The following is a 23,765-nucleotide window of genomic DNA, read 5'->3' as shown; positions in this document are numbered from 1 at the left end:
CAAAACCATGCGAGTTTTAGGGGCTAAGCAGGGCTGAAGCGAGCTGAGTCTTGCTGGTTTTTGGTAGTCGAAACGCGAGCCGTGTCGGGCTGAAGCGAGCTGAAAAAGGGTAGTGGAAAAGGGCCATAAAACTGGCGGTCGCTTTCTTCCCGAATGGACAGAAACAGTCAATGGAATAATTATCGCTTCCAAAATGGGTGCTGAGTATGTCAACTGCACAATTTGTTGTAGAGACGTGAACGGGAACACATGAAATCTGAACTGGATGTACAGAAATAAACCAGTGCGTAAGATCTGATACATTTTTATTATGCATGAAATAGTACTATGGGGGCGGCACGGTGGTGTAGTGGTTAGCGCTGTCGCCTCACAGCAAGAAGGTCCTGGGTTCGAGCCCTGGGGCTGGCGAGGGCCTTTCTGTGTGGAGTTTGCATGTTCTCCCCGTGTCCGCGTGGGTTTCCTCCGGGTGCTCCGGTTTCCCCCACAGTCCAAAAGCATGCAGGTTAGGTTAACTGGTGACTCTAAATTGACCGTAGGTGTGAATGTGAGTGTGAATGGTTGTCTGTGTCTACGTGTCAGCCCTGTGATGACCTGGTGACTTGTCCAGGGTGTACCCCGCCTTTCGCCCGTAGTCAGCTGGGATAGGCTCCAGCTTGCCTGCGACCCTGTAGAACAGGATAAAGCGGCTACAGATAATGAGATGAGATGAGATATTACTATGGAAATTATGGATTTCTTTACCAGGGAGTACAGGTGAGAGCCTGACATGTATGTGTTTGTTTATTGTGTTTTGCCCTCCAGGGAGATGTTTCTTGCTGTGTGGCTCCACAACTGGCAACAGAAACGTCTCGCGCAGCCGCTCATGACGGAAATATTCCTGGTGGCGGAAATGACGGAAGTCGTGATAACTCTTCGTCGGGGGGAGGGGGGGGGATGTAAAGCTATAATACCGAAATTGGTCCAAACATTTATTTTTTGAACATGCCTGTAGAAGTTATGAACAATGCGCTCACGGATTTAGACGGAAAACATGACCAAAGTCACGGAAATCCTGCAGAACAAACCAAACAAGCAAGCAAGCAGGCGGCGGAGAGCGGAAGCTGTGGCGTGCAGAGGGTTAAACAGAGCGCTGTGGTGAATGTGTAGAGCTCTACTGTAGTGCACCACACATAGCCAATGGGATGCGCGCTGGCTGACCCGAGCGCCAACGGTTTGTGTTTATTGACGGGAATAAAACCGACACGGGTGAGTGAAGATGCGTTATAAGGCGTTATGGAGCAACGGACTAGAAATGCGACGTTAAAAGGAGGAACGGAGACGCGGGGAAGGTTTGTGTTTTACAACGAGTGTGTGTGTGTGTGGTGGGAGGGAAGGAAGGAAGGGAATTCGACATGGCGGCATTTGGCGCAAACAAAGAGTGTGTGTGTGTGTGAGAGAGAGAGAGAGAGATGAAGTGCGCGTGTGGAAATCCATGTGCAATCCGGATTGAAATGCTGCTCCATGCTCGCCGTCACAGCAGGTTGTGTGTTTTCTGACCGCAGTGTCATGAAACGCGTCTAACCTCAGTTTATTACCATATTAACCAATTGTTTTACTCCTCTGAATAATACTATGACCACTCCAACGCTTGTTTCTTCCTTTTTGATCTATTTCAGTCAGCATGCCTTCTTGGATTTTGATGGAACGATACAATAATATCAATTTGAATTAATGACGGCATTAATTGATGGGATTTGCAGAACACATCCTATATATGGAATCAATTTTGTGCCAAAATGTTCATACAATACTTTGAAATATCAAACAAAAACGACAACTCAAAATACAAAAAAAAAAGTCAATTTTTTTAGACTGGCGAACAGATTATTCGTGTAATCGTGGAAAATATCAGTCTGTTACTCTTCAGAAAGCTTTCATTTTTGTTCCGCGTCTTTCCTAGTTTTGTTTGACGTAATTTCTTTTGGTTGCGATTTCCAGCTTTCTCGTTTGCGCTCCCTGACTTTTTGCTTGCAGTTTTGGCACAAGCTTCACGTGTGGGTGGGCTGTCCAGGAATGCATTCCCATTGGGTAACTTGTGTTTGACTGACAGCTACGCTCAGCCATTCCCTACTCGGATTTTGGCGGACTGTTTGACGAGTGACCGATCCGTTGACGGTAAACAAGGATCGAGTGGACTTCAGTGGCGACTATGATATTGAATTAATTCAACAAATGTGTTGCACATTATGCAGGCGTGTTTAACGTTAGCAAGACAGCTATTATATTGGGTAGTGGAGCCAAGTCTAACATTTGACTTGCCACGAAACACCTGCATAATGTGTACGAGTGCAACACATTTGTCCCGTACTTACACTTTGTTGAATTAATTCAATATCATAGTCGCCGGGCGGCACGGTGGTGTAGTGGTTAGCGCTGTCGCCTCACAGCAAGAAGGTCCGGGTTCGAGCCCCGTAGCTGACGAGGGCCTTTCTGTGCGGAGTTTGCATGTTCTCCCCGTGTCTGCGTGGGTTTCCTCCGGGTGCTCCGGTTTCCCCCACAGTCCAAAAACATGCAGGTTAGGTTAACTGGTGACTCTAAATTGACCGTAGGTGTGAATGTGAGTGTGAATGGTTGTCTGTGTCTATGTGTCAGCCCTGTGATGACCTGGCGACTTGTCCAGGGTGTACCCCGCCTTTCGCCCGTAGTCAGCTGGGATAGGCTCCAGCTTGCCTGCAACCCTGTAGAACAGGATAAAGCGGCTAGAGATAATGAGATGAGAATGAGAAAACTGAGAAAGACGCGGAACAAAAATAAAAGGTTTCTGAAGAGTAATAGACTGATATTTTGCACAATTACATGAATAATTTGTTTGCCAGTCTAAAAAAAATTTACTTTTTTTGTATTTTGATTTGTTGTTTTTGTCTGATATTTCAAAAGTATTGTATGAACATTTTGGCACAAAATTGATTCCATACCAATACACCTGAAGTCTTGAGTATACCCTGAAGTCAGCATAACTATACTAGGAGTTCAAAAATTATAGAAATAATCAAGTAACGCTTGATTCAGTTTGACTAGAATAATATTAATAATCAGAATTCAAGTTCATTGCCAAGTAAGCTCTCACATACAAGGAATTTGCTTCGGTGATTGGTGCTTGAACAGCTCAGATCGAAGAATTTAGCAAAGACTAAATTGTAAATGTCAACATAGAAATATGCATAAAAGAATCCGAACGATACAAATTCGAAAAGCAGATAAATTTAAGCGGAACGTGCATGAGTTGTTGAAGTCCAAGCTGTACAGTGTGTCCCGGAATGTGCAAAAATAGGTAACGTAATTAAATGAAATGAAATATAAGATGTCTGGAAATGAACGCTCGTGGCTTTAATAGCTTTAAATTGATCAAGAGTCTCAGGAATTGTGGATCTAGACCCCTTGCGCGGACGTCACATTTGCATTAGCAACCATCGCTACCCCTGGACAAGCGAACTTTGTTTACATACCGTTCATATACCGAAGCCGAGCGAAGATGTCCGACGTCTGTTGCTGTTGTCCGAAGAAAACTGCAGCTAAAAAAAAGCTCTACTACCGGATTGCTTGGATAATCTTAGTCAGAAAGAAGCGAATGATTGATCTACGTGGAAATTAGAGTTTTGATCCGTACAAAATTCCTCGAAAAGATTGGAGTGACGATGCAGATTTGTGGCTTAGCGTGAGCTACGTGTTGGAATATACCTTCTTTTTCCTGAAGAGTCAAGGCACAAATGAACAGTTGATGATAACTACAAAAACAAAGCCTTCTTTGTGGAAAAAATTTTCCTGACATCAGCATTTGAGAACAGAATGTTGCGAAAGCCAAAGCATTTACTTTCAAAGGACTCCGACCTGAACTGTGGGCGAGATGGTATTCCCAGCCCTCCATGTCTCAACAGCCCCAAGGGCATCTCGTTACAGAGCTGTTCACACTCTGTCATTTATACAGTGATGCTTATTATTGTTAAAATAGTATCTGAAGTGTTTTTTTTTTTTTTGTAAAATAACAAAATATCTTGCTCTAGACTTTCAAACAATATTGTAAGATTTTAATTTTACCTAATAGTGGATGGTACAATAATTACAAAAACTAACAGAAACTGCACATTCCAGTTGTAGCTATAGTTATATAGTAACTATAATCAGCCTTGTAATAATAATTTCAGTAAATGGTTAATGTTCAGTTCCCTTTTCATTTATTCTCTTTCAAAGTGCACAACTGAGTCACACAGGTTAAGTGTGTAACGGACAGTAACAGTTTTATCCAAAATGGTTTTTCCCGAGCAAATAACGTGCATGAAATCGCTCGCTTCGCACAGTCGAGCAGTCCGTGAACGCACGTGCAGGTTTATCTTCGTCGTCGTCTTTTTCTTCTGGGTTTTACGGCAGCCGGCATTCAGTGTTGCGTTACTGCCATCTATAGGTTTACCTTGACTGTGCACTGATGGTTACATCATTCTGTCACTAAACGAACAGCTGATCATACCGAGGTGCTCGCTGACTGCCGATGTTTGTTTATTAGTTTGGTCCTGCGTTTCCTTTCCTTTGCAACATGGCGTCTTTTCTTCTCGCTTTCCGTTACTGTAGTTGGTCTTGCACGTTTCATTTGCATACTCGTCCTCCAGTTTCCTCTCCTGTTTCAAATTTGTATCCCACCACAATGCCTCGTGTGAATGGGGAAAGCCCGCCACGTGATGCATGATGTAGTCTCTTGAATTGGGTCATGGTGAAGCAGGAAAAAATAGAGGAGTATTTAGGGCCACGTGGCCCAAAATTCATTAATTGTGCTTTAAAAAAATAAAATAAACTAATTGGAAGTCTATGATTCGAGTTCATTAGTTTTCGGTCCACTAAACAAAACTCATTGGGTATCAGGGAAAATTATTTTTATGACCTAAACTTGACAAATCTGAAAGACAGTTTCCCTTTTAAAATACAGGGTTTCCCCTAAAGCATCGTAGCGTAGCGGCCCCACGATGCTTAATTTATTGACCTTTTTTTTTCTTCTTTTTTTTTTCCCCTCCTGTGTTGAGGGTGGGAATTCAGTAGAATAAGAAATAAAATATCCCCTTTTCCTCAAAATGTTGAACTGGTAAAAATCAGCTCTAGTTGTCACCAGAACCCACGAAACGAACCCTTTTATATTTCAAAATTTTCTGGGGAAGCATGCCTCCAGACCCCTGAGCTTACACGTTGCCTACACCAGTGTGCTCTTTGCACCTCGCTGTGCTTGGGGGGGGGGGGCACTCCTCTTTCCAGTTTTTCTGGGTGAAGCCCTGAAATACAGTACGTCATCATAAATTGATGCTATGCTATCTGAAATGATGCTGCTGGAATCTTAATTTCCCTGAAGGAACCCTTCCAAAGGGATCAATAAAGTTTTTTATCTAATCTAAAAGATGTTGATGCATCGTCATTTGAAAACAAACCATAGAATCGGATTTGAAAAATGGATTGTTTGAACAAAGAAAACTAACTGCTAGAAGAAAAACAAGGCTCAACTGTGCAGTATTAACAATGTCATTCGTAGAGAATGTTGTGTGATTAAATTGAGTTCACTCCTGTGAGTACTCAAGTAATGTTCATTCATAGTTTTAATGTTTACATTTATCACCGACACCCTGATCCAAAGCAACTTCCAAAAGTGCATTTTTACAAAGATGTGTGGCCTGTCGAAAGCACGCAAGTTCAGTTGCTCGGGCAATAATGTCCCTTTACCAGCAACAGGGAATGGGTTCTGTTCTGGTTCAAGTACCAAATTCTGAACCGTGCGGAGCATTTTGATCAAAAATATAAATTGGTATGGAACCTGAAAAGTTGGTTCCCAGCTGGAACCAAAATATAACTGATTTTTCCAGTGTGAACCTTGATATCAGTGGACGTGTTATTAGTTTGGAGCTGAAGCAGAGTGCAGCAATGGAAAAGGATACAGCTTCAGAAGAAATGGAATGAAAACGCATCTGCAATAACAAAACTAATCTTGCGCTCCACCACCTACTGTTTACTTCTGTTGTGCATTGGGCAAAGCCCTCCATTCATGACGCATCCTTGATTACAGTGATTCTGCTCAAAACTGGTGAAAATGCAGGCTGGTTTGCTAGCTGGCACCAAGGTTCAAAAAATCCCAAACGGAACCGGTTCAAGAAGCTGTTCCCTGTTGAGTGAAAAGGGGTCGAGACGTACTCCAGAGATGTCCACAAGCACTGGCGACCGGCAGTTTTCTCCGCTTACACAGACGGTCTGCACCAGCTAATTGATCCCAGGAAAAAAAAAACAACTTGCCTTTCAATGTTCAAGCAAGTTATATCTTCTCTACTGCCCATAATTTGTTGCAAATGCAATTATTCCACCAGGAAACTGTCTTTGATTCGGGTCTAGCATGACAAGAAGCAACGCCATATTTGTTGATCGAGTCTCGCGCTCTGATTGGCTGAGCCAGATCACAAGACCACACCGTAGTGGATGTAGTTATGTTACAGAGCCAGGCACCGAACTGCAGAGGGTAACTGACAAAGCCAAGCACATATACATCTTAAGGGAAATTTCCTACGTATTTTGCACATATTTTACAGGGAAATGGTTAGTAATTTATTTGCTGAGAATGCACCAGAAGGCATATAAACTTCAAATTTTTCTGGGACGATTTACTGACAATAATGGTCACGACCATTATAAATGGGATGGAGATGTATAATAAAAAAGAAACCCGCTTATGGACTCGCAAATGGGCACGTTATCGGCAGACACTAGGAACGTATGCGACACTTTACCTGGAGTTGGAGAGTCGCAACAAGCCAGCCTTTCTTAATTTTATGCAGTTTTCACTGGTACATTTTTGCCAGTTAACAGATTGTATTTCCCCATTAACTGAACGAAAAATAGTAATAAGTGGACACCAGGGATTTATAGTGCAATTATAATCCCAAGGTGACTGATGTATCGGAGCCAGGGAACTGGGTGGCACGGTGGTGTAGTGATGAGCACTATTGCCTCACGGCAAGAAAGTTCTGGGTTCGAGTCCGGTGGCTGATGGAGGCCTTTCTGTGAGGAGCTTGCATGTTCTCCCAGTGTCTGTGTGTGGGTTTCCTCCAGGTGCTCCAGTTTCCCCCACAGTCCAAAGACGTGGTTAGGTTGACATGGGGTGGCCTTGGGTTGAAGTACCCTTGAGTAAGGCACCTAACCCCTAACTGCTCCCTAGGCACTTTAGCATTGCTGCCCACTGCTCTGTGTGTGTGTGCATGTGTTCATTGCTTCGGATGGGTTAAATGCAGAGGACAAATTTCACTGTGCTGGAGCGTGCATGTGACAAAGGCTTCTACTACTTCTACCATTAACTCGCAGGTCCAGAAGCAACACATCACAATAGGTGTGACTGCTACAGTGTTGGAAAGCCTTATAACTGAAGTTTGACCCTGTGAATCTTTGGCAACTGCGTCACACGACTTGCAGTGACTTGCAATTTTTGGTGTGAGCTGGCTTTTGGTTGCTTATTCAGACCTTTTGTAAGTAAGGTATTTTGTGTAACTGAACTTTTACAAATTTGAGTTGAATTACTCCTTGGTTAACTCCACTGAGTTTAAATGAGTTTTTTTTTTTTTTTTCATCGTGGTGAAGAGAGTTTCCTGTTTATTACTCAACTGGTAGTACTCAACTGCAGTTCTTAGCTAATGTTGGTCAAATGAGACTACGATGAAGTTGTTTGGAGCAAACCTGGCCAGAACTACCACAGTGACTACCATAGACCTGAAAGTGCAGCATGGAGGTGTGAGGGTGACGATATGAGGCTGCAGGAGTGCAAAAGATGTTGGGGAGGTGACTTTTATAGATGGTATCATGAATGCCTGTGGATATACTGGCTGACAAGATGACTCCCAGTCTCCAAAAGCTTGGCAGAAGAGGAACATTCCAGCATGATAATGATCCAAAACACACTGCCAAAATCATGCAAGAGTTTGTCATGAAGGAACAAGTGAAAATGGTGACCTGGTCAGTATGTCACCTTACTTGAATACAATAGAACACTCTCCCCCCCAATTTATTTATTTATTTATTTATTTGTGTGGGTTTTTTTTTTTTCTGCCTGAAGGCAGATAGGTCCAAGTTTCGAGGGAAGGATTACAGTAGTGGTTTCCCGTTGCCTTCTCCTGGATTATTTACAGAGGTTTACTCCTCTCAACCATACACACACACACACACACACACACATACATTCACACCGAGGGACAACTTAGAATAGCCAGTTAACCAAATCGCATGTCTTTGGACTGTGAGGGGAAACCCATGCAGACACAGGAAGAACATGAAAACTCCACGCAGAAAGGCCCCCGTCGGCCACGGGGCTCGAACTCGGAACCTTCTTGCTGTGAGGCGACAGTGCTCACTAGGGGTATTTTAAAGAGAAGCACCGAGCAACCCAACCCCTACAGCAAAGAGAAACTTGGGGGGAAAAATGGTCTCTGAAGAATGGCAGAATATCTCTCCTGAAAATTGTGCAAAAATTGTATCCTCCATGCCAAGGAGGCTTGAGTCCATCGTCAGTAATAACAGAGAACATAGAAAGTGTTTAAAAAAATTTAATCTGTCATGTTAGTTGCACCAAATTTTGTTGCATTGATTTCCCACTGTGGGGCCTGTATTTCTAACATACAACCCCGCTTCCAAAAAAGTTAGGATGTTTAAACTGTAAATAAAAACAGAATTTGATGATTTGCAAATCATGGAAATCCTATATTTTATATTGAAAACAGTACAAAGACAACAAATCAAATGTTGAACCGAGAAAGGTTATTGTTTTTTGAAAAATACATGCTCTATTTGAATTTAATGCCAGCAACACATTTAAAAAAAAAAAAGTTGGGATGGGGCAAAAAAGACTGAAAAAGTTGTGAAAATAATTTGGTTAATTGGTAACAAGTCAGAGACATGATTGGGTAAAAAAAAATAGCATCCCAGAGAGGCAGAGTCTCTCAGAAGTAAAGAGAGGGAGGGGTTCACCGCTCTGTGAAAGACTGCGTGGGGAAAATAGTGCAGCAGATTAAAAACGGCAACTTTTCTCACTGTACAATTGCAAAGAATTTGGGGATCACATCATCCATGGTTCATAAAATCATGAAAAGATTCAGAGAATCTGGAGAAATCTCTGTATGCAAGAGACAAGGCTGAAAACTGACATTGGATGCCTGTGATCTTCAGGCTCTCAGGTGACACTGCATTAAAAGCAGACACGTGTCTGTTGCGGAAGTCGCTGTATGGGCTCAGGAACACTTCAGAAAACCATCGTCTATCAAAACAGTACATTACTGCATCCACAAATGCAAGTTAAAATCAGATATAAACAATATCCAGAAACACCGACAACGTCTCTGGGCCCGAGCTTTTTTACGATGGACTGAGACGAAGTGGAAAACTGTCCCGAGGTCTGACGAATCAAAAGTAGAAATCACGGACACCACGTCCTCCAGGCTAAAGAGGAGAGGGACCATCCGGCTTGTTAGCAGTGCACGGTTCAAAAGCCAGCATCTGTGATCAGTATGAGGGTGCGTTAGTGCACATGATGTCGGTGTCTTGTACATCTGGGAAGGCATCATTCATACTGAATGATTATATACACGTTTCAGAACAATATGCTGTCATCCAGACAAAATCTTTTTCAGGGAAGGCCTTCCTTCTTTCAGCAAGACAATGCCAAACCGCTTTCTGCACATATTAAAACCGCATGGGTTTGTAGTAAAAGAGTCCGGGTGCTAAACTGGCCTGCCTGCAGTCCAGACCTGTCTCCCGTTGAAAACATTTGTTGCATTATGAAATAAAAAATGACAAAGGAAACCCTGAACTGTTGAGCAACTGAAATTGTATATCAGGCAAGAATAGGACAACATTTCTCTTTCAAAACTACAGCAATTGGTCTCCTCAGTTCCCAAACGTTTAGAGTGTTGCTCAAAGTAGACGTGATGTAGCACAGTGGTAAACATCCCAACTTTTTTGAAACGTGTTGCTGTCATCAAATTCAAAATGAACATGTATTCTTCAAAAAACAAAAATTCTCAGTTTCAACATTTGATATGTTGTCTTTGTATTATTTTCAATGAAAAACAGGGTTTCCATGATTTTAAACATGATTTCACATTTTATTTCCAGTTTACACAGCGTCAGTGGTTTTTTTTTTTTTGAAACCGGCTTGTCATAAATAGAAACTTAGTTTTTAATTTTACATAAGAGCAATTACCCTAAAGGGCGGCACGGTGGTGTAGTGGTTAGCGCTGTCGCCTCACAGCAAGAAGGTCCTGGGTTCGAGCCCCGGGGCCGGCGAGGGCCTTTCTGTGTGGAGTTTGCATGTTCTCCCCGTGTCCGCGTGGGTTTCCTCCGGGTGCTCCGGTTTCCCCCACAGTCCAAAGACATGCAGGTTAGGTTAACTGGTGACTCTAAATTGACCGTAGGTGTGAATGTGAGTGTGAATGGTTGTCTGTGTCTGTGTCAGCCCTGTGATGACCTGGCGACTTGTCCAGGGTGTACCCCGCCTTTCGCCCGTAGTCAGCTGGGATAGGCTCCAGCTTGCCTGCGACCCTGTAGAAGGATAAAGCGGCTAGAGATAATGAGATGAGATGAGCAATTACCCTACTGTCCAAGTTGGAATGAATGCAATTATTCTGAGGTGATGAGTTTGACATTTAAGTGATATTGCACTCATGACTGTTTGTGTACTGTATATGGAACTATGGGATTATACGTGGCATAAACAACGGTTGTTTGCAAAATATGCAAAGGCAAGTGTGTGTAGAACTCCAGATAACATGGGGAGTGCATGAACAGTAAACAAGTTCAGGAAACAAATGCTTTTGAAAAAAGGCGTTACTTAGAAGAAAAGTTTTCTAAAAATGTAAAACCAACTGTTAATGTGTACAATATTTAAATTTTCACTTGCTTGTCAATCACATTTCCATTTATGTCTTCAGTATTTTAAACTGCAGTTAGTAGCATACGGAGGTATATTTTTGTCAATCAGGAAATTAGTTTGGTTGCTCTGTTCAGTTCCTCATGAAACGGGTTTTAAAAACAAGGTAAAGAACATGATTATATCATGGCTTGTGATCCAGCCTGAAAACATTTGCACAGTACTATACGTTACAAAATCTTAGGCAGCCTATTTTTTTTTTTAGACAAACTTTGTTATAGATTTCTATTTTATAACTTCTACATTATCGAGTCAGTAGAAAAGCATTTTAGAGTTCCAAACGTTCGTTTTCCAGCACAAAATTAAATATTACAGGAAAAAAAAAAGTTTGTATCTGAGCAGCATATTACATGAGCGAGCACTTTTTTTCAGATTAAAAAAGAAAACCTAATGAAGGCCACTGGGCTTTGGTGCAAAATTTAAAAAGTAAGTGTGACTGTCCGAGTGTCCAGAAGAACTGTGGCTGGTTCTGCAAGATGCTCAGTAAAACCTACAACTCATTTCCTTATCAAACTGCACTCGTTGTACCTGAGACTTTTTTTTTACTTCGTCTCGATCCAGCCAAAGAGCAACTCGAGTAAGTGCAAATATTTCTTATGATCAGATCGGTTGATATGCGTGCGCTGTTGTGCATACACAGGAGAAATGACTGAGCATTTTTTCCAGAATTAAAAGTATTTTCCTTGAAAATAGTTTTGCTCCGCTTTGAGTTTAGAGAGTAAAATTTGGAATTGGAGTGGGAGCAAAATTAGAGTAATTGTGTAACAGAGTAACTAAGTAGGTTGTGGCTCTGAACTGAGTCAAATAGTACGAGTTAATTTCAAGACACACTGAATAGATTCAAATACCAAAATAAAGTTAAATACCAGATAAATGAAGTTGTTATAAAAAGCAGTTTTAGGAATGTGTGAAAAACATTACTCGTTGTGGCTTGACCTGATGGGATTAAGAGTTGGCAGTGGGAGGGGTTTTCACCCTTCTCATTGAATGGAATGGAAATTTTTACTCTTCTCATTGAATACCCCTCCCATTGCCAACCCTTTATCCCAAAACAAGAGGACATAATTTTTTCGATGGCCAGTTAATTGTCCAAATCAGTGGAGCAAGTTGAAGTTTCTGAACTTGATACATTCCTAAGGCTGAACAGAATCACCTCAAGTGACCAAAATGGTTCGACAGAATGGGTAAAGTAATGCTTTTTCACACATTCCAACACAATTCTAAAACTGCTTTTTACAACATCTTCATTCATCTGCTATTTTTTAAAAAGTACAATCATGACATATTGAGGTTTTTCACCCACGTGACCAAGTCATGTGATGCATCGTTAGGCTGCCATTTTGGACGTCACGGCTCGAATCAGTTTGAATGCGAGGAAGGCAACAAACGAAAAACATAAAAGCAAAAGGAGCGAGATGCAGAAAACACCTTCACTATCCAGCGACGTAGGGCATTTACAGGGGAGAGCAGAGGGAGAGGTATTTGCAAAAATTGAGGTTAGCAGGCTTAGAGAACGACGTTTACCTGCTTCCACTAGGATTGTTCACTGACGTATGGAAGTACACGAAGCCCTCGTCTTTACCTGACTTCGGCCCACATGATCTGTATACCTATGTCGTTAAAAACCCATCGCCATACACAGGTATTGATCTGAAAGCGTATAAGAGTTTGGATGCCTACAAATATTTTGTGTCAGGCTGGGTAACATGCCTACATCAGTGGGTCGTCCCTGGAGCTGGTGGTCACCATCTTATTACAGCTAAGGTTTGTTCACATTTTCATTTACTTTCGGTCCTCAGGATAAACAACATGTTGTTAAATGTCATTGAAATAACTTCTTAGTCTGTTGAGACATGGCCTGTTATAAATTTGCTGTTACCAGGCAATGACCAAGAACTGTATTATTAGGGTCGGTGTCTGTGTTGTAGCAGTGTACTAGCAGCTAGCTGTTAGCACTAGCTAATGTCAACAACATAGTAGCTAGTATGTTACTGTAGCAATGTTTATGTTCAGTCATTTGGATGACTGTTAAAACCTTTGTCTCAAGTTTTTCCTTTACTGTATTTACAAGTTTACTGTAATTATGATCCGGCAGCTATTTACACCGGATCCAGTGTAAATAGCTGCCGGAGCGCACTCCGGCTTGCTCCCCCTCAAATTAAGCAGCGCGCTCCAGCTTGCTCCCGGAGCGCGCTGCTTAATTTGAGGGGGAGCAAGCCGGAGCGCACTCCGGAACCTCGGCCGGAGTACTCCAGGAGCAAGCCGGAGCGTGCTGCTTAATTTGAGGGGGAGCAAGCCGGAGCGCGCTCCGGAACCTCGGCCGGAGCACTCCCAGAGCAAGCCGGAGCGCGCTGCTTAATTTGAGGGGGAGCAAGCCGGAGTGCGCTCCGGCAGCTATTTACACTGGATCCGGTGTAAATAGCTGCCGGATCATAATTACAGTAAACTAGTAAATACAGTAAAGGAAAAACTTGAGACTGAAAGGTTTTAACAGTCATCCAAATGACTGAATGTAAACATTGCTACAGTAACATACTAGCTACTATGTTATTGACATTAGCTAGCTTGACCTTCAAAATGGCGGACACCGGGGCGTCACATGACCCTGTGACGTCAGGTGAAATACCTCAATAGACTACATAGATATTATCGTCGCTGAACTTGTGCTGAATACAAAAAAGTCATGACTTTGAAAATACTGCTGAGATTTGTTGAAATTGGCAACAAAATCGGAGCATGCCAAAATGGTTAGCGTGCCAGAAAATACCCTCAGACCCCAGAGGGTTAACCTGAAGTCTGACACACAAACCTTCAAACAGTCCGAAGCCATTCGGAAGGCTGAAAATAAGGCGGATACAATTTTGTGCCCTGACTTTATGGTAAGTTATAATTTCGGCCTACGTATGGGTGTGATGGTCAGGTGTCCACACACCTTTTGGCTGTCATCATCATCTCCCTTGTCCAGCACTGTTGCCAGGTCGGGGTCTACGTGGACCCTATCGATCCACGTGTCCTATATTAATTGGAGCATAGTTGTATGCCGGATGACCTTCCTGCTGCTACCCTCCCATTTTTGGGCTTGGGGAAGCAACTATTCACACACACGTTCACACCTCTGGGCAATTTAGAGTAGCCAGTTAACCTAACGGCATGTCTTTGGGGAAAATCGGACCACCCGGAGGAAACCCACGCAGACACGGGGAAAACATGCAAACTCCACACAGAAAGGTCCCCTTGGCCACTGGGCTCAAACCCAGAACCTTCTTGCTCTAAGGCGACAGTGTTAACCACTGCTCCACCGTGCTGCCCCTACATCATTATCTGTAGTGTCAATTATCGTCTATTTGCTTTAATTGATGTAAAAATTATTTTAATTGAGTCGAGCAGTGACCTTGAACAAATAATGACGCATTTTCCTTTTTCTCTCATTGTTTAGGTCCGTTACACCTTTCTTCTCCTTCACAAATGGATCGTTCATCTCTTTTAATTCTACTGACTATAGGAGTATTTTGGTTTTTGCCTGATACCGTCCTGTCCCAGCCATGAATTCAAACGGCTTGCAACAAAATTTCATCTTGTTTCTCGAAAAGACAAAAGAGACTAAAGAGGCACCCAAAAACCTCAATGGGCGTCTCTGTTGTGAGAAATGCCGCTTTTCAACCAAAGACACTGCGCTATTTGAAAGGCATGTGGCTCAACACGAGGAAGTGACCTTCTCCTGTACGATCTGCAACCATATCTCGTACTCGAGAGTCGAATCTCAACGCCACCTTGTTAAACACAAAGGATCGTTTCCCTACAAGTGTAATTGGTGCACTTACGGAGCAGTCAGAAGGGATTACATGGTAAAACACATTCAGAGGATACATGGGAAGTCTGCAGATGGGATCTTCACAACTGATTGTACGAAAGTAATTGAAAGGACTAAAGGTCTGTGCCTACCCACTCAGAGAACTTTGGGTGGACCTTCACATGATGTAAAGGTTGTGAGCCATTCAGCAGGAAACGTGTCCGGTCTCCTTGCTAGTCAGACAAGACCGAGTGCACCTTATCATGTTACAAGTACAACTTGCAGTCTACCCATTACTAAGTCTCAACCCTACATTGTGCCCAGTCCGACTCACACAGTATGTAAAGTTACACAAGGAATTATTAATCCGCCAAATGTCGCTGTTAAAGAAGTGGGTCCAACGGTAGGTAAAGCGACAGAGTATATAAAAAACGTGACTGACAAAACATCCTTGGAGAAGACTGCCGTGACAAGTGGACTTCCCAGAGTTCATGTTGGAATATCTGGAGAGCGTGCGGTTCAGCAAAAGCCACCGCTTCAGAGCCAAGTGGCAGGTGCCGCAGAGAAAATGACAATTCAGTCCAAAATAATTCCAAAAATTCAAGTTGGCCTTCCAGTCTGTAATAATAACCATCTGAAGACACTTCTCGGCAACCAGCGTGAAGCTCCAGTAGCACAGAAATCAGTTATTTCTGGAGCTGTCCAAAATATTCCAGTAGCACATGTAGTCCAAAGGTCTGTTCCATCTTCAGCAAATCCCACTACCCCTGTTGAGCGATTCAGACAGGGAGCACAATCGATAAAACAAGGGGCTCAGACACCAGAAAAAAACAGTCAACAAAGGGCAAGACCCAATTTCCTTTTGAGGACACCACCTAAGACTTTTGAGTCAAGTACAAAGTCAGGTTTACAATTGGGGTTGTTGGCACCCTTAAACCAGCCCATCCAACACAACAGACCCATGAAAATATCAGGTCCTGAAGAGAGAAATCTTGTCCGGTCCAACGTTCAAGTGGAATTGCTAGCACCTTTAAACCAGCCCATACAACACAACAAACCCTTAACAGTGTCCTGTCCTGAAGAGATTACCATCCCGGCTGGATGCCTTGTCGAATTGGTGGAGGTGAAAAACGTGAATGGTACACGAGAATTGGAGCTTCGGCTAGTACCGCAGCAGCTTACCGGACCTCAACAGGGGGACTTAAAAAGTACCCCTGTAACTGCGACAACAAGCAGATTGTCATTTAAATGTAGGGTTGCAACAGATGATAATCAACCGATAAATATCAACCACGAAATCAACACCCCAAAGACAAATGCCATTCCTGAGCGTCTGGTCCAGGGATCGCACGTGAAGAAGCTTTCAGCAGATGACAAGGTAAACGTGAAAAATGAAGCTGAGGTGAATGAGAAAATGCTTTGTTCCAGGAAGAACGGGACACAGGCACCAGGATCATCAAGTAAATGGGTTCATGCTGTCTCGAGGCCTGGAGCGCCTCACCCTTCAGAATCGCACAAGTTTTCGCAACAGCTGTGTGCCGGACGCAAAAATGTTGTGACAGAACCGATTAAGCCACTGTCCCACGTGCACTGCACAGTAAAAAATACTTTTCCGCGTGCAAGTAACAGGAACATGACAGCTGAAGGTCTTAAATATGAGCTCAGAGCTGCTCAACCAGCACCAAACAAACAGGAAGATGCAGAATTGAGTCATCAAGGACTCCCTGTCATTTCATCGGTTTTTTCACTGTGTCCTATTCCTCAAGATACTATGAGCCATATTCGCACCAGAGAAGGAGAAAGCCAGGTATCTGTAGCTTCAGAATCAAAAGAAATGGTTAAAAGCAGAGATGACCCAAAATTCCTTCCACCTACCCTGAAAACAGAGGATGAAACAAGATTGTTGACTGACTGTGTTCAGAAATCTGGTCAACTTGCTGAAAAAACGGATGAGATTTTAGAAGAACCCAGGGTACCTGAAGATGTCGTGAAACAAAATCTTGACGCCGCTGGGGAAAAGAAGTCCGCAAATGATGCGGAGGACAAGATTACACCAGAACTCTGTCGATCTTCGACTGATGCTTTCCAGACAGATTCATCATCCAATATGAACAGTTCATCAGTGAGCAAGCATGACCTTCCCTCACAACCTGAAAAAATGGAAAAAACAAAGTTGGAATCCAAGAAGAACTTGCTTGCACAGAGTGACGGTCCTCTCGCTTCGCCCATGAATCCGATCGTCGCTTTGACCAGAATGCCAAGCTTGGAATTTTTTTCTCTTTCAGAATCTGCAAACAAAGTTCAAGAGAAACAAGACAGCGAGGAAAGCATAACTGCTCGTCCTGTTGTCTGCTGCATGTCAAACCAGCAAAACCTTCAAGAAAGAACAATTAAGCTGGTTTTAAAAAGAAAATGGTCAGAAACTAAAACTGTTCAAGACCAGAGGATAGGCCTAGTATGCATTGATGTACCACCCACAACCAAGAGAGCTAAAAAAGAAAAGAAAAGGGCGAAGAAACACAAGTCCTCGAAAGCCCATCATTTGTCTGGGAAAGGTACAATGGGGAAAATGTACTTGATGCCACTAAAAGATGATCAACTAGTCAAACTTCCAGGACCAAATCAACCTGTGGTGGTTCTGAACCATCCAAATCCACTTGTCCAGATGGTCAGTGTAGAAGGTCAGACGTTAAATAGTCACTTTAGAAACTCGTCTCCTGATCTCTGTTATCGGGATGGAACCACCCAGCCCAAACCTGTGAGAAGGTGTCCTGCGTTTAAAATGACACTGAAAAAAGTCCAGGGTCAGAAGTATGAGGTTACCCAGCTTCTTCTAAAAGGTGTCTCTGAAAAAAGCGGTGCTCTGACCAACATTTGAGTTTAACAAACACTGTTGTTAACAAACCCTGATTAACCATGTTCATCTTGGGTTTCTCCTCCATATGTACACCTTTTGGTAGCGTTTTACCTCCTTTACTTTGCAAGTTCGACAGATGCTGCATTTGGAACAGTAGGATGTCACCGGCTGGACCATCAGGCTCAAAGCAGGTTTGCGAAAAACAGTATGGGAATGCGAGGAGAGACTTTTTTTTTACAGTGTTTCCTGGAACAGGAATCAAGATCTCAAGATAACATCTTGATAACATTTAAGTTGTTATTTAATGTTGGTCAGTGTACTTTAAAATCTACTCGAGATCCTGAATCTGGATCAAGAGTAACATGTTAATACGTGTACAGGAAAATCTTTTATGTTTGTATATAAAGGAATTTGGTTTAAAGAAATGTTTTTGTACATTTGACACAAGAACTTGACATTTCCAGCATATCGACATATCGCAGTGTTCAATGTCGGATATTCAACTGTAGAATATCAACATGACTACACAAACAATATTTTTCTTTTTTTTTTTTTTTACCTGGAGATTTGCCTCATCCAAGTTTTTAGAGTGCTCCCTAAATGCTTTATGTATATACGAGAGAGAAGTAGGAACACTATTTTGTGTAATGTGCCAACATCTATATGTCAGTGTCGTGAGAAATTTCTTAACAAGTTTGGATGGTAATAAATGCAATATCAAAGTACCATATGACAATAGAACCATTTCAGATTTAATTATCATTGTCGTACTAATCTATTGCTGTCCAACAAGATTCATGTTTTTGTTTGATGTTAAACCGTCCTGACAAACATCCTGCCTTTTCAGTTTGATCTGAAGGATGCGCCAGAATTTTAGCGACTGAAATTTATCAGCAAAAACCACACTTTCAGTTTAAATAACAGAAATTTCATCCAAGAAGTTTTTAACTAAGGTTTAAATAATGACTTCTGAACATAGCGTCCTGGTCAATATGTAGACCACGCACATGTGGTGTTTTTATTTGACTGCATGGACTCATCAAGAGTGAAGTGTTCTTTCATTACTTTGGATTTTTTTTGGGGGGGTAATAAATGCTATTAATTAATTACTTACTGAAATTTTCAGTAGTATTTGAAAAACAATGCCATCCAGATAAAACACATCTGTTTTATTCCCCTTAATACAGCAAAGAATTTTAATAAATGTTTAATGTATTGTATTAAACAATGTTGTGCTTTTTATCAGGATATAGTCATATTTAAAGGAGAACTGAAGGCAATTGTTTTTAATCAAAATTCTATTTCTCATTTTATTAAATGGAGGAATGCATTTTTGGATAGCTATTTTGTCACTGCTATAGCAAGTTATGAGTGTTTGAAATATGCTATGTAAGATATCATTCCATGACCTATGGTCATGAGCTTTGGGTAATGACAGAAAGAACAAGATCGCGGATACAAGCGGCTGAAATGAGTTTCCTTCGCAGGGTGGCTGGGCGCTCCCTTAGGGTGAGAAGCACAGTCACTCGGGAGGAGCTCGGAGTAGAGCCGCTGCTCCTCCACATCGAGAGGAACCAGCTGAGGTGGCTCGGGCATCTTTTTCGGATGCCTCCTGGATGCCTCCCTGGGGAGGTGTTCCAGGCATGTCCCCCCGGGAGGAGGCCCCGGGGAAGACCCAGGACACGCTGGAGGGACTATGTCTCTCTGCTGGCCTGGGAACGCCTCGGTGTTCTTCCCGAGGAGCTGGCCGAGGTGTCTGGGGAAAGGGAAGTTTGGGCTTCCATGCTTAGACTGCTGCCTCCGCGACCCGGTCCCGGATAAGCGGAAGAAGACGAGACGAGAAGATATCATTCCATGTGTCTAAAGGCCCCGTCACACTTATTCGGAATTGGCAGGAATGAAAAATTTTTCAAAATTCGTGCCACATTCGGGCGGGAATTTCAAACTGACCAACATTCCTACAGCTTTGTAAGAATGCTGTTTGAATACTTAGAATGCGCTTCGAACCCGCCTCGAATGATTCTTGCACATTCCGGGTGTATTAGCTTTCGAATGCAGTTCGAATGTAGTTGGAACACAGTAGGAATACTTAGAATGCAGTAAGAATATTAAGAATGCACTTTGAATGCTGTACGAGTGCGGTTCGATTGCTGCCCGAATAGCGCCCGAAGTCTGGTCGGAAGGTGCCTCGAATGCTGTACAAATTCACCTCAAATGCAGTCAGAATGCTCCCGGAATAGCCGCCAATTATGTTTTAAAGGTCTAAGAATTCAAAGAGAATGCAGCTCGAATACTTAGAATGTACGTCGAATATCCCGGAATAAACGAAGAATTTTCATTCCGACGGCATTCCGGCTCATTCGAGGCACATTCGGGATATTCTGACAGGATTTGAAGTGGCTTGCCATTTCGATTTTTCCCTCGAACACGATCATAATGTTTCGAATGCTGTTGGAATGCCGTAAAAATATTTAGAATGCAGTTAGAATACACTTCGAATGCCATACGATATTTCTCCTCTTCGAATGCACCTCGAATGTTTTGAGCATGAGCAAAACATTCGGGCCGGCCACAAGAATGGGGCCGAATGTTTGGAATGCGCTCAGAATGCAGTCAGAATTTTTAGAATGCACTTCGACTATCCCGGAATGTACGAAGAATTTTCTTTCTGACGGCATTCCAGCTCATTCTGCCTCTAGTGCAGGGGTGTCCAAACTGATCCATAAAGGGCCGTGTGGCTGCAGGTTTTCATTCCAGCCATGCAGCAGCACACCTGACTTGGCTCATTCAATCAACTGAACTGTCTTCACACAGTCAAATACTTGCAGCCACACCCACCCTTGATTAACGGGTGGGTGTGTCAGTTGATTGAATGAGCCAAATCAGGTGTGCTGCTGCATGGCTGGAATGAAAACCTGCAGCCACACGGCCCTTTATGGATCAGTTTGGACACCCCTGCTCTAGTGTGACTACCCTAAAAGCAATGGTCGTAAACGAGATTCGTCGAGACCTGTGCGAGACATTGTAGGACGGAAGTAAAACATACAGCGGAAATCAAAGTGGCCAACATTGTCAAAAGACATGTGTGCCCTCTTTCGAATGCTGATGGAATCAAGCCGGAAGTTTTGTTTGTTTTGATAGCAATCAGCAAAGTTTGAAAAAAGTAGGCCATAATAGTCATTTAAACTCGTTTTTGTGCAATGTTTCGTTTGGAAAACAGTTTTCAATATGGCGGCACTGACACTTCACATTTCGAAGTCTCGCACAAGTCTCGTGAAGATCGCGTGGATAAGCGACGCCTGCCGTGGACCAAACGAACTAAATTCAACACGGCTAAAAACCAAACAGGCCGATAAGTCTCATCTCATTATCTCTAGCCGCTTTATCCTTCTACAGGGTCGCAGGCAAGCTGGAGCCTATCCCAGCTGACTACGGGCGAAAGGCGGGGTACACCCTGGACAAGTCGCCAGGTCATCACAGGGCTGACACATAGACACAGACAACCATTCACACTCACATTCACACCTACGGTCAATTTAGAGTCACCAGTTAACCTAACCTGCATGTCTTTGGACTGTGGGGGAAACCGGAGCACCCGGAGGAAACCCACGCGGACACGGGGAGAACATGCAAACTCCACACAGAAAGGCCCTCGCCGGCCCCGGGGCTCAAACCCAGGACCTTCTTGCTGTGAGGCGACAGCGCTAACCACTACACCACCGTGCCGCCCCAGGCCGATAAGTATAATATTTAATTGCAATTAGTTGCCAATACGAGTCGCGATATAAGGTTACTAAAACTGAAAACGTAATTGAATAACACGTAAATTAAGAAATAAACCAAGTTTAAAAATGACTTCAGCTCCCCTTTAATGTTGTTGAATGTCCATAGAACAATTAGTTCCTGTGTGCACGTTTTTAATTTTTGTTTTACAATTTTCAGATTTGAGAATTCAGCCACACTGTGGAATAAATTGTATTGAGTTATGGTTAAAGTCAAGATCTTTCATTTCTGTGCCTCACTATTTTATATATTTAACGATATGAGGTTACTTTCCTATTACAACATCCATATGAGAGTTTGATGAAAATTTTTTTTAAATGTGTCAATATTTGTTACGTGACCGTCACAAGTGATCCTATTGTCAGCTCTGTTTCATAAGTGTGAGAGAGTCCAGTTTTTTTCCAGTGAACTTCTGACCTTCACCAACCAATGACGCTGAAGACTCCTTCCATAAAAGTAAAAAAAGTCTCCTCACAGATGGCGTCACCATGAATGGAACCGCTCAGATGGACAGGCCAAGTGGAGTGTGTGGGGCTGCAGCTATAAAAAAGTCAAAACTCTGCATACAAGTGGTTAATCTGTTAAATTGCTTGTTTTTGTGTTGCATTTATTTGTATGTATGCTTATTTTTTTTTAACGCAGGTTCGCATTTTCCAGAGGTTTGTCAGCGCAGTTATCTTTTTCAGTCAGAGTTTCCTATGCAGTCATAATTAGTGTCTAATGAAATGAAAGTTACTGTTATCATAGTTTGTCGTCTGCAGCATGTCGGCTGTGGTTTATGGAAAATTAATGGAGAACTGTAACAGTGACTGTTGCCAAAGGAGGGACAGCAAACTATTAGAATTGCTCCATGTTTCAGGAGATGAACCTGGCAAAATATGACACAAATGCAAATACGATGTTTTTGTTAATAGAGCACTTTTCTATCCCAATTCTTTATATTATGGAATAAAACCCATTAAAAAATAATTGATTTTCAAAGAATAGTAAACGTGAAATAGAAGTATGGTCCCTTTTGGTCTTTTGCTGTTTCTGTTATTTTAGATACCATGAACTATATAAAAATGAAGCTGAAACCCAAATGAGATTTGGCCAAGGTTTGTTTATTGAGGAAACACTGTCCGTTGAAAATGACACTGGTGATCATGTCGCACTTTTATAAATATTTTGTAAAATATTGTAAACCTGAATAAAAGATGGAAATGACCATAATTTAAAAACTTAACTATAAATACACAAGTGTTATAACATGCAGGCTTGGAGTACTCAAGTCCAGGACTCGACTCTGACTCGTGCCCTAATTTTAAGGACTCGTGACTTGGACTCGGACTCGTGCGTTGGAGATGTGGACTCTGATTTTTTTTCTTTAATTTTTGTAACATGCTATAATAATTTGGCCTAAGATATTTATATCTACGTTAATTTTTATACTAATTTCGTGCAAGAGAATGCACATTTACCTGTTCATAAGTCATGTTCGGGAACAAACTAACGTTCATGGTGCTAAAATGCCTGGAGCAGTGGGGAAAAATGCACTGCTGTGTGTTCCATATGTCAAAGAACTATCGAGGGGACAACCTCGAACTTCAATCGTCATTTGGCAAGACTCCACCCAGAGAAGGAAATGATACGCAACGTTCATTACTCTGTTGATGGCGGGGCTTGCTTGCTGACCGGTGAACTACTGTAGCTAGTGTTAACCCTCTCTCATGTTATTTGCCCTGTTCAGGCTCGGACTGGTAATCTGTGATTTTGGGCATTATCCCAATGGGCCGCTGTACCTCAGACGTGCTTTGGGCCGGCCCTCACAAGTTAACACCGGCCCTGTTCTCTACATAGCAATTACAAGTGACTACTAAGCAATAGAAAATCCGCTATTACGCTTTCAACTAAGCACATCATGATTTATGGGGGGAGCGTGCAGTTTATATACCCCTTACTTTTGATACACATCTTTGTCATGGTGGGCATGTGGTGTAATTTTATTTTTCTTCTTTTAACTGTAAAATCCTTACAACAAACTAAACTAAAAACTTTGTTGAAGCCAATCTACGATGTTCCTTTTGTATTTGGTGGATTTCCGTTCGAAGATTTTGCAAAAATGTGTAACGGTGCATGATGGGGTAGGAATCTAACGGCTGTCGTTTACCGTTTGATGTTATGAGTTGCGCAGGTTCATGGGAACACGGATGTGTGTTGTGCATATATTCACTGAATAAATAATGGAAAAAGAGAAAAGGGGGAGCGGAGAAGATTCGTGACAAAAAGCAGAAAGCTCTTCAAGCTGACGCTTCCAAGTGTTTTAAAATAGATCATTTGTTTGCTGTGGCCAGTAGTGCTACTACTAGCGTTGCTGCTAGTGTTCCCGA

The 23,765-nt window shown here is 42.4% G+C and overlaps 1 protein-coding gene across 3 annotated transcripts; it reads left to right on the top strand.

Annotated features, from left to right (window-relative positions):
• The first annotated feature begins 936 nt into the window (after positions 1 to 936).
• On the top strand, positions 937 to 20,331 carry LOC132868398 (uncharacterized). Of its 3 annotated transcripts, none has more exons than XM_060901249.1 (2): positions 937 to 1,245; positions 14,403 to 20,331. In XM_060901249.1, the coding sequence occupies exon 2, from the start codon at positions 14,509 to 14,511 to the stop codon at positions 17,632 to 17,634; it is 3,126 nt and encodes a 1,041-aa protein (XP_060757232.1). In that variant the 5' UTR covers positions 937 to 1,245; positions 14,403 to 14,508; the 3' UTR covers positions 17,635 to 20,331. The 3 variants fall into 3 exon arrangements, with proteins under 3 accessions (XP_060757232.1, XP_060757233.1, XP_060757234.1); XM_060901250.1 differs by having other exon boundaries at positions 937 to 1,328; XM_060901251.1 differs by lacking the exon at positions 937 to 1,245 and adding an exon at positions 11,391 to 12,730.
• Positions 20,332 to 23,765: the final 3,434 nt, after the last annotated feature.

The sequence above is a fragment of the Neoarius graeffei genome, chromosome 20 (assembly GCF_027579695.1).
Source record: "Neoarius graeffei isolate fNeoGra1 chromosome 20, fNeoGra1.pri, whole genome shotgun sequence".
NCBI classification, from domain to species: Eukaryota; Metazoa; Chordata; class Actinopteri; order Siluriformes; family Ariidae; genus Neoarius; species Neoarius graeffei.
The sequence above is the reverse complement of the archived record's forward strand: the minus strand, read 5'-3'. Positions and strand labels throughout refer to the sequence as shown.

Coding starts and splice junctions, on each gene's coding strand:
- LOC132868398 (XM_060901249.1), top strand. CDS start 14,509: ATGAATTCAAACGGCTTGCAACAAAATTTCATCTTGTTTCTCGAAAAG.